We start from the raw sequence: 11,026 nt of genomic DNA, 5'->3' as shown, positions 1-11,026 counted from the left end.
GCTTTTATGGTTTTAAAACTTTGTGGTCTGCTCGTACAAAGTTCAGTACAAATAAAATCTATTTAAAACTCACAGAAAAATAGAGGTAGGCAACTTTTTCTTTTCCTTATAAAATGATCATATAATATTTGGACAATAATCATTTTTATGACCTGAAATGATCCTAAAAGATACCAGACAAAAACACAACACTGCAATAACAACTGACAAAATGAATGTAGAAACAAACAAAAACACAAAACTGCAAAAAAGGACTCCATGAAAAAACACACAAAACAAAATGCCTCTGAAAACACACAAAATGACAGAAACAGAAACACACAACTAAACAGAAACACACAACAGGAAAAAGTAAAAGGAAACAAATGCTATAAAGTAATCACATTTGAGCAGCTTTTATGATTACTTTTATTTAGCCAGACTGAATTTAAAACTTTGCGGTCTGCTGGTATAAAGTGCAATACAAATAAAATCTATTTCAATCTCACAGAAAAGCAGAGGTAGGCAACTTTGATAACAGCAGGGCAACAAAAATGTGACGCTATCTGATCTGAGGTGTGGTGACGGGTCTGGATCCATCCCTTTCGGAGAAACACCTGCGCAGCCAGTTCACTGAGGTGCACAGTCATCACAGTGAAAACATGAATAGTGTATAAATGAAACTTCAAATATTTGCAGATGCTCCATTTGCCCCATCCTAATATCACATGATTACAGCCATTTTTAATGTTAAACTGTTGGATATTTCCTTTAAATAGAAATTGGTTACAAAAAATAAAATTTTAAGTGAAATTGCTTTTGGGACTGATATTGCGTCACTTAAAGTGTTTTCACACCGAACGCGACTGAAGTGACTAGATTACATTCAAAACCAATGTAAAAGACGCGACTTCAAGCGACCCAACTCGCGTGATTCCAGTGACTGGGTCCTGCGCAACCTAGTTGCTCAAAATTGAAAAATTTGAACTTTTCAAGTGGGTAGAGCCAAGGCAGCAGCAGGAGGTTGTACACTTTGTTTCACAGTGGGAAAATTAAAGCGGTTAAGTTCTTGAATAAACCTACGTTCTTTTGTAACTCCGTAAGTTGATCATTTAAACCATAAAAGCAGCGCTGTCTATAAGTGCTGTAAACTTACAGGCAGAGAAGAAGTGATCAGCCCTCTTCTCCCGTCATCGGCTACGCACACGGTTCCCTAGTCATCACGTCGCTGGGGTGATGGAGCGACCAAAAAGCGCCACAATGTTCAAGCGACTCATCACGAGCGATTGAAGTGACTGCAGTCGCGTTTGGTGTGAAGGCACCTTTAATACTCAATTCGATCTTTTTTGCTCCTATGCGACCTGTATCTGATCTTTTTATGGTAGTCTGAACAACAAATCCATTTTTTTCTAAAATGCAACCCATGTCACATGGATATGTATATGTAGTCCTGAATCCGATATATGTCCTTTATATTGCCATGCGACTGCAGTGTGAAAGGCCATGTTGCATCTATCTACAACCAAGGGGGATTTAATACGCGTTTGATTAACAGCTGGAGCTGTGAACTGTCCTCTGATCACCATGGATAACATCCACTGTTGAATCAATCCTTTTTCTGCAGAAGAACATGGATTATCCTTATATTTGATACGTGGATTATGTAAATAGATGCAATAAACTGTCTTACCAAACGTAAATATGTCATTTGTATGAAGAAAAAGTAGGTTTTGTCAGTTTAAGGTTGGGCACAGATATAAATACCTAATGCCCGTCAGCTTCAGGTCAAAGCTTGAAGGTTCATATAAATGGTTAGTGTATAAAGGCAAATAGGTATTTAATCAGAACAATATCATAATGAATGAACACTTGCAGGGTTTTTCACAAACGCACATGCTTTGTTTCAGTTCTTTTTTGCAAATATATATTTTATGCAAACTTGCATAATAAATTCAGAAATGCACACGCTCTACTTCAAATATGATTTTGAGGCACACTTGTAACAAATCCACAAATGATGCAAATTGCTGAATGTGCATTTACAAACTGCTTCTGCACTGTGAAATGTCTGTATTTGAGAGAATTGACAGATTTAGCAGCCAATCAGGTGTGTTCGCTTTCAGCCAATCATATGGCTTCTTACAATCTCTCCACATTCTTGTTTGAACACTGTATGCGCACACATATCAGTAGCTCTGCAATTGGTTTAAAAGTGTGGAGAAAATGTAAGAAGCCATGATTGGCTGAAAGCAAACAAACCTGATTGGCTAATGAATCATTCACTTTTATCAGCCAATGGTGACGTTTGTTGACCCGCGACATCAGGGCAGTCTCAATTCACACATTTCTCTTACAAACACAAAAGAAGGCTTGAGCATTAAGGCTTGCAATGTTAAAGTAGCCTTATTGCTTATATATGATCGGTTTCTGGTTTGTATATATCTTGTAAGTGTTTACTAAGCACATTTGAATTATTATGTTCTTTATGAGTGGACTTAAGTGGTTTTTGTTGTAATGGTATATTTCACACTTAATTTAAAATACCCAAATTCAGTATCTAACCTTATGGTGGCATCCAGGCTGTTGCATGTGATATGAAACCTTTAGATAGCTCAGTTCAAAGAAACGTAAGTCAGAAGGACCAACAGAAAACACCCAACACCAAGATGACAGGAGAGTATTTTTTATTAGAGGCTTGTTGAGATCAGCAGAGGGGGCGGAGCTTAGGCAGTCTCCTCTTTGGTGAGACGGTCCTTCTTCAGCGGGCCCTGTAAAACAGAGGAAAGGAATCAGGGTCTGCTGGAACGTGCAGCACCTGCTGCTCGCTAACATGCTAAGCTAACGTGTTCCCAGAGAGTGAACAGGGAGTTGGCACAAAACAGGCACCACTCCCCTGCCTCACTGGAGTTCACTGTGGCACTGGAATGGAACCAGAGTTCATACTGGGAACTGAACCAGGTTACGAACAGTGCGGAGACGCAAAACTTAAGTATTATCCTTTTTTCTCTCTTTCTCCTCAAACGAGCACTAATTTAAATATGTTTAGAACAAAAACTTCAAACCAACTCACCATGAAAGCCTTCTTCTCCTCCACCGTCTGGAAGCGACCGTGTCCGAACTTGGACGTCGTGTCGATGAATTTCAAGTCGATCTTTTCCAAAGCGCGACGGCTCGTCTGCACCAGCAGAGACTGGAGAGGAGAAAGAGTTGGTCATATGTAGGGCTGTGCAATGTATTTAGTTTTTTCATTTTGGAAATCCAGAAAAAACATTACCTTTATAGATATATTTTTCTAGCTCATTTTGTATTAAATAATTATGACTTTTATCATATATATCTCCACACTAACTGCAAATGCTCACCTTTCTCAGGGTCAGCACTCTCTTCTTGGTCCCGATAACGCAGCCCTTCACCATGACGAAGTCATTGGTCACCTCTCCGTAATGAACGAAGCCGCCCTGCAATCACAGAGGAAACATTAACGTGCATTTCCAGGCAAACGCACAAACATGGACGGTGTGAGCGTCTCCTACCAGAGGGTTGATGCTCTTATTGGACAAGTCGTACTCCGTGGAGGCGTTGTTCTTCACCACTTTGCCATCCTTTGTGTGGAAGCCCTGGCCGATCTTGTAGATCTTCTTGTTGATCTCCGTGCGGTGATGGTAACCTTTCTGACCGGCGCGAGCCACAGAGAAGGCGACGCGGGCCGGATGCCAGGCACCGATACAGGCCACCTTACGCAGACCACGATGGGTCTTACGTGGAAGCTTCTTTGTGTGCCAACGGCTGGTGACACCTACGAGACAAGAAACACTATTAGACGAGCAGTTTCACAGCAACCACCACTTTCACCTCCGATCAATATGAGTTTGTTTTTAACCACAAACAGGACCATGTGCATAAGGACTGCGCTCAGAACTCGACATTCAGCAAGGGCTTTGAACCCATTGTGTCCGCCCGTCGAGGGATCATCACAGGCAAAAATTTACAGCTGGGTTGGAATGTTAACGGTAACTGACGTTACTTTTTAATGTTATGTAAATTTAAAATGTAGTCGTTAAATAAAACTAATTTTTTTTTTTTTTTAAAGGGCATCAAGTTCAAAACAGTTCTTATTAAACAATCCAATTAAAATTATAAACAAATTTTAAAGTAACCCTTAGTTTTTTATGATTACAAATCAGACCTAAAATCTTTTAAATGTACTAATTAGTAAATCAGATAATACAGGGTTCCTACAGCATTAGTCAAACTAAATTTAAGTAATTTTTAATAAAATTTTAAACAAAAATAAAAAACTAGAAAAATCTTTACTGTCAGGCAATTTTTTAAATTTACATTTTAATGACAATTAATGCCATTTTTCTTTGTAAATATGGCCTTTTAAGACTTTGAGGATCCGTGGTAACCCTGTAATACACTTAATGTTCGACTCTCACCTTTGTATCCGTGTCCCTTTGTGATTCCGATCACGTCGATCATCTCGTCCTGGGTGAACACGGTGTTGACGGGCACGGCCTGCTCCAGCTTCTCACGAGCCCAGTCCACCTTATCAGAGATGGAGCCACCGTTCAGCTGCACCTCCATGAGGTGGGACTTCTTCTGCCTGATTGGCAGCAGGCGCATCTGTATTAATAATACAGAAGGATGTCAGTGGAGTTTTAGGACAACACGTCTGCTTCACAGTGAGGATGGGAAGTCTCAGAAGGAAGGCAGCATGGAACGTATCCTCATAAGAGTCGGACGCCATGCCTGACGCGAGATCCGTGGTCTCATCACAGACAACCAGAAATCATATTGTTTGATTTAAAAAAAGTTCTTATACCGATGATAAAATTAAGCTTAAGTGGGAGGCTGATTTAATTACAATTAAAACAAAATTCTGAAACCACTTTAAAGTTTTGCATAGAATTAATTGCATAAAATGTTCCTTTATACTTGATTGTTACTAAATTATGCATATTTTACTAATGTCAATAGCTTTTCTAAAACAATTGTTTATTAAAAAAATAAAAATCAGCTCTTAATTCCATAATGATTCATTTGTTGCTCAGTTTTCACTAGTTAGTAGGAGGGGCTAAAATAGCTCTTGATGTCACCTGATTGGAGGAAAAGCTGATGCACCGACCTGCGTGTGAGCGATGATGCGGATGACCTGGCAGTATTTCTTCATGGAAGTGAAGTCCTTCTCCAGCTGCTTCTTCCCCTCCTCATCCTGCCATTTCTTGCAGTACTTGGTGAACGCCTTCTTCTTGGACTTGTACCTGCGGGGGCATCAGGAACGGAAAAAGTCGGCACGGGTCCTTCATGACCCCTAAGGGTCAGCGGAAGAACACCGCGCCAGGCCAGGGGAAGATTTCGGCTCATGGCTCGGCTTCTAAGAAGCACTTTCCACCGGCCAGAGGAGCCCGGAGCTCATCAGGGCGCAAAGCGGCACCTGAGCGGAGCTGCCATAGAAGGCCACCGACATGTTACTGCTCTGTGTGCGTCTTCACGGGCAGCCAACACATGCTCCACAGCTCACTGAATCCAAACTCACCAGTTCTTGTAGAAGCGGCGCTTGCACTCGTCGCTGATGTGCTCAGAGAAGATGGTCTTAAAGGAACGAAGGCCACGGGGCGTGTTCACATATCCAACGACTCCAACCACGATCATGGGCGGCGTCTCCACGATGGTGACGGCCTCCACCACCTCCTTCTTGTTCACCTCTGAAAACATGATTGATCGCTCAGTACGAGTTTACTTTTAACCACAAACAGAACCATGTGCATAAGGACTGTGCTCAGAACTCGACATTCAGCAAGGGCTTTGAACCCATTATGTCCGCCCGTCGAGGGATCATCACAGGCAGAAATTTACAGCAGAGTAACATGTGCAGTACTGCTTCTACTTAACACTGACATGTCCAGAGGATGTCATTTGACACCTATACCTTTAAAGTCCAAGCTGGTGTCAGATGGCGGGTGTGAACAACTCAGCTTGTGACTATTGTTGTGTTACTGAGGCCACTACTCCCCCCTCAGCTAGGGTGGGGGGGTGGGGGGTGGCTGGGTAGGTTCGACACAAAGACCTTTTGTATTCTCCTTTGTGTTTTCCATACAGCAGCTACATAGAGGTTGCAACTTGTATTTCAACTTTTGCAACAGAAAGTAGAAATAGTGAGACGTCAACACAGTTTGTTTGCGTTCTTGGTGAAATTTATTTCTTAGAGATTTTGTGAACATTTCTGGCACTGCCACACCTCCTTTATGCATTTGCCACATGCAAACTTGTCACAATACATACAACGCTTGGTGGCACGGTTTTTCGTGCAGCAACACTTCACCTGGCACAATGCCCTTTTCCCCACATCAGGTGTGGGTGGTTGTTGCTGAAGGTTTTGCTCATTAACCTCCTTGGCTGCCATATGAGACCAGGCAAGCTCATTTGCAAGCTCCAGCAAGAAGTCCACCCTTCTCTCCTTGACCCCAGTACATGCCTGATAAAGCACATGTGCGTTCAGCGCTGCAATGTCAATCATGTTGTAAAACACAGCGACTGGCCAACGCCGTGTTCCTGAACGCACAGTGTACTTTCGAACCATCTGGTCCATGATGTGCACACCACATTTCATGCGGTTGTAGTCGGTGACTGTGTTCGGCTTTTTTTTCCGAGAAACCTCAGTCTTCACCACGCTGTGCACGCTACTGAGGAGGCAGACAGTCTTCTTTCGTTTGGGCACATAAACAGTCAGTGTGGCACCAGAGGTTGAAAACACTTGTGTGCTGAATTCTTCACGGGCCAAATTCTTTTTAGCTGAATCTGGAAGCTCCCGGCAAATCTTATCGACTGTGCCAAGGAGGGTGGTCTTCCGGCTGTGCAGTCGACGTGCTAGTGACAATGAAGTGAAAAAATTGTCGGTTGTAACAGTTCTTCCTTTGTCCATAAATGGTTCCATAAGCTCCATCACCACATTTTCAGATAGTCTCTCCCCAGGTGGACGACTGGGGTCTTTGCCAAGATATGGGATGATTTTGCACACATAATTGGATTTAAGGTCACATGCTACCCAGAAGTTGATACCAAACTTGTCCGGCTTCGTTGCAATGTATTGCAAGAAACAGCAGCGAGCCTTAGTTGGAAAAAGTTGCTCATCTATGGTGATGTGCCTGCCTGGGTTGTACGAAGTGATGCAGTTGGCAACAAAAGACCCCCAAACGTCAGAGATTGCAGCAAACCGGTCAGTCGCAACTCTTTCACCGCGTGTGTCCTTGTCGTCGAAGCGTAGATGCTGCATGATGTCCTTGAAACGGTTCCGAGCCATAATCCTGTTGATCAGGGGCAGTCCCAGTTTTGCTGACCATGCGTCATGCAGCGATGGAAGGCGGACAATCCCCCGCAGAAGCAGGATAGCAATGAACGCCATTAGTTCAGGTATGGCCATGAACCAGTTCTCATGTTGTGTCTGGAGTGCATGCTGGACAGTCCACTCCTGAATGGTCCGAAGCATTTCCAGAGTTATGAAGCAGAGGAAACTCTGTAAGCGACTCGTCACCTTTGTTCTGGCCAAAGCAGTTGGCTCTCCATCTGTGACGTGACCTTCAATTGGGCTGTGATGGAGAGGCCTTCCGACCTGTTCTTCACGCCACACTGTGCCGTCTTTTGCAGTCTCTGTCAGCCACTCGTGTGTCTTCAGGCGACCTCTCTTTTCTGAAGGTGGCGAATCCTCATCTATAGGGTGATCATATTTTTGAGATGTGATTAATTAAACATTAAAAACACAACTGCCATAATCAGCAAACAAAAAAAAGGATGTTTAGAAAATCTTACCGGAAGAAATTTCAGAGTCAGAACTCAGCTCAAGGGATATTTCTTCTCCATCGGAGTCCCAGGGGTTGGCGCAATTTAGGATCATCTCCAAAGTCTGCTGAGAGCTGTAAACTTTCGACATCCTTGCTTCTCAGTCAGAGTCAGTGAAATATCAGCCCTGAGTTGGCCATTTATTCACCTTGAGGTGAATTGTGCTTTGTGAAAGGGTGGGCGCAGGCATCATCGTTCACACATGCACCCACCCTTCCACAAAGCACACAATAAGCCTTTTCAAACTTTCATTATGGTTCAGTTCCTCTGCATTGGGTAAAAGGTCAAGAGGGATATTTATTCACCTCGAGGTGAATTGTGCTTTGTGGAAGGTTGCCAAATGACACTGATTTGCAACTCAGTGGGCCACCTTTCTTATGTAAATGCAGCCATTCGATCGGAATGTGCAGCTGGGCAGTGACAAACTTTGGGGGTTGGTGTAAATGATGGCCAGTGTTGAGAAACCAGTGTTTCTCCCAGGTAGATCATATTGTTAATCCAAATAACATTATATGGAATTATTGGATAAGAATGGCCAAATTAATATGAGCCATGTGTGTTGTGATCAATTAATAAACCACAATAAATAAAATTAGAAAAAGAAAAACAGTATTAAAGAAACCAAGCTTTGGTTTCCTACTCCTGTATTTTCACTATTTACCTTTATTGTTTTTGAAAAGTTCTTATAAATAAAATGTATTGTTGCTATTTATGGTAAAGCGAGATCTCCGAGTGTGAAAAGGACTGTTTGAGTTCTCACTTTAAAAAGTGAAATTCACGAGGTCCACCATTCACTAACCAGGTCCATGATTATTTGTTGCACAAGATGCACAAAGAATCAATGCTTCAACAGGGAAAAATAATCTAAATATCTGTTTACACCATCAGTTATGCTGACATTATCCCTCTTGACCTCTGACCCAATGCAGAAGTACTACTTACTACTTTCTGTCGCAAAAGTTGAAATATAAATTGCAACCTCTATGGGAAACCTGTCCTGGAACCTACCCAGCCACCCACCCCCCCCCCACCCCAGCTGAGGGGGGAGTAGTGGCCTTAATGACATCTCTCTGAACATGTTAGTGTTAAGGGTTAAAAGCACAAATGTGGTAAGAAATTATTTCATTCATTTGCCTGTTATATTTCTTTAATGCACATATTATAGCATGTTACTGTTTTTATTTTTAATCTTTCATTGCAACAAATTATTATTTATTTTTTTAAATTACTGTACATAAATCAGTTTCCCAATTACAGCTACAAAATGAGTTGACCACAAGTGTCCATTAAATAAGTGTAAAAATATTTTAGGCTATTTCACATTAATAAACATTTTGTTTTAATGTCTGGGTTTCATATGCTTAATAAAACATGAATCACATTGAACATGCATGTTGTGAATTACAATAGGAAAAAAAAATTATTGGTTAGTAATAACTATATATATTTGACTTTTTACATAAAGACTTTATTTCCCTTTAAGTTTTAAGTAGCCCAACTTACTTGATCCAGGTCTGTCGACCTCCCGGACGATGTGAGTCATGCCGGCCTTGTAGCCCAGGAAGGCGGTCAGATGGACCGGTTTGGTCGGGTCATCTTTGGGGAAACTCTTGGCCTTACCGCGGTGACGACGGCTTCTCTTGCGGGGCAGGAAGCCCAGAGACCCGTGTCTGGGAGCTGAGAACTTTCGGTGAGACTGTGGGAAAATACAACACATTTAAAAACATTTTAATAAGCCATTTAATGCAGCCGCGGCCTGCTGCTGGCAGCCATTTTGGATCCTGAGTTGCTCAAAGCATGCGTCCCTAAAAACTGTTATTTATGGCTTCATCGTCAAGATTATCCACTCAATAAATAGTCATGCAGATTAAACATCATACAACTGTCTGGATGTAGTGATGAAGACATGTTGACAGTGACCGATGCTGTGGATTACAGGCAGATCGTTGGACACTCACCATCACGTCTCTGGTCCGATGTGAAAGAGAGCAAAGGAAAGGCGGCCTGTGTTTATATTGGGCCGCAAGTATCGCGAGATGTTTTTTACGCATGAGACCGGAAGAAGTCGCAGTTTATGATCGTTTATTTATTTTACTACTAATTATCACGATTATATTGTAACTAATAATAATAATAATTATTAGTTTTTAAAACAACTTTATATCATGATTGAATGAATGAGTGATAGCTCACATTTTAAATAATCTCATTTTGTAAATAAGTGAAAATAAAAACTATTTATGTCAGTGGTTCACAACCTTTCTTGGATCGTGACCCCATTTCAAAAATTTCTGGCGACCCCAAAGACAATTTTTTCTAGAATTAGTTTTCGCTCAGATATACATATTCTTTACTGCAGCGATTCTCAACTGGTGGGTCGGGACCCAAAAGTGGGTCGCGGAGCTGTACTGGGTGGGTCGCGGACAGCTGGTTAAAAATAAATACTTAATGTCTCTCATTTTGGACATGTCTTTTATTTTGAAAGAAGCTTTTATTTTGACAGGCATGTTGTAAAATGCATGTAGCAGAGAAAAATATATAGATTCATCAAAATAAAAATAAAAATACTGCATGTGTGTTTTTAACAGTTATTTTAGAAACACTAAATTTGGTTGATTGAATTCTAAAAAAAAGTGGGTCGCAATTTAATTACCGTGGCAAAATGTGGATCCCAGGGTGAAACCAGTAGAGAACCCCTGCTTTACTGCATTTCAGTTGAACTATATTCACAAAGAGAAAGTATAGAAATACAGTTGTTGAAGATAGTGTTTTAAATAAGAAAAATAATTACAAAATTTCAAAAACCTATTAAATTTTTTTTGAAATTTCACGCGACACCATTTAGACTCCAGGTGGCCCTATATGGGGTCCTGACCCCAAGGTTGAAAATGACTGATTTAGTGGCTCCTGATTAGATTTATTTCTATAGTTTTTATCATTTACTGTCATCTCACACCAGGGGTAGAACCAAGACTGACACTTTGTTAATTTTCCACTTTTAAGTAGTGTCATTGCCTACACCTAGGGTTACACGTACCCCCATTTGGGAAGCACTGGTCTTCTATATACTTTACGGGTTAAAAAACTAATGGAAGACAAGATATGCTTTTATTTTGAAAAGGGGATGTTTGATTTTTAGCTTGATGCCAGTTCCAGGGCCAGTTTACATTCTGCTTGAAACTGTGAGAACCTGCAAATATTGTAGTTT

At 41.3% G+C, this 11,026-nt stretch overlaps 1 protein-coding gene and 2 non-coding genes across 3 annotated transcripts; all 3 read right to left on the bottom strand.

Moving 5' to 3' along the window:
- Positions 1-2,646: 2,646 nt before the first annotated feature.
- Positions 2,647-9,839, bottom strand: rpl3 (ribosomal protein L3). The gene is made up of 9 exons (XM_028454264.1): positions 9,777-9,839; positions 9,322-9,514; positions 5,519-5,687; positions 5,108-5,243; positions 4,419-4,605; positions 3,513-3,775; positions 3,342-3,437; positions 3,050-3,169; positions 2,647-2,747 (listed from the first exon to the last, which is right to left on the bottom strand). Exons 1-9 carry the CDS (start codon positions 9,777-9,779, stop codon positions 2,703-2,705), a joined length of 1,212 nt encoding a protein of 403 aa, XP_028310065.1. The 5' UTR covers positions 9,780-9,839; the 3' UTR covers positions 2,647-2,702.
- Positions 2,821-2,953, bottom strand: LOC114469092 (small nucleolar RNA SNORA54). The gene has a single exon (XR_003674719.1). It is a non-coding gene; the product is annotated as a small nucleolar RNA SNORA54 (small nucleolar RNA).
- Positions 4,674-4,766, bottom strand: LOC114469097 (small nucleolar RNA U83B). Its single transcript, XR_003674722.1, has one exon. It is a non-coding gene; the product is annotated as a small nucleolar RNA U83B (small nucleolar RNA).
- Positions 9,840-11,026: the final 1,187 nt, after the last annotated feature.

This window comes from Gouania willdenowi, chromosome 8, assembly GCF_900634775.1.
Source record: "Gouania willdenowi chromosome 8, fGouWil2.1, whole genome shotgun sequence".
NCBI lineage: Eukaryota > Metazoa > Chordata > Actinopteri > Blenniiformes > Gobiesocidae > Gouania > Gouania willdenowi.
This window is presented reverse-complemented; position numbering and strand designations above follow the sequence as displayed.

Excerpts from the sequence above, each read along its gene's own strand:
- rpl3 (XM_028454264.1), bottom strand. Across the intron at positions 4,606-5,107 it reads GCATCATCGCTCACACGCAG|ATGCGCCTGCTGCCAATCAG; the intron begins GTCGGTGCATCA and ends TTATTAATACAG. Across the intron at positions 3,438-3,512 it reads ATAAGAGCATCAACCCTCTG|GGCGGCTTCGTTCATTACGG; the intron begins GTAGGAGACGCT and ends CTGTGATTGCAG.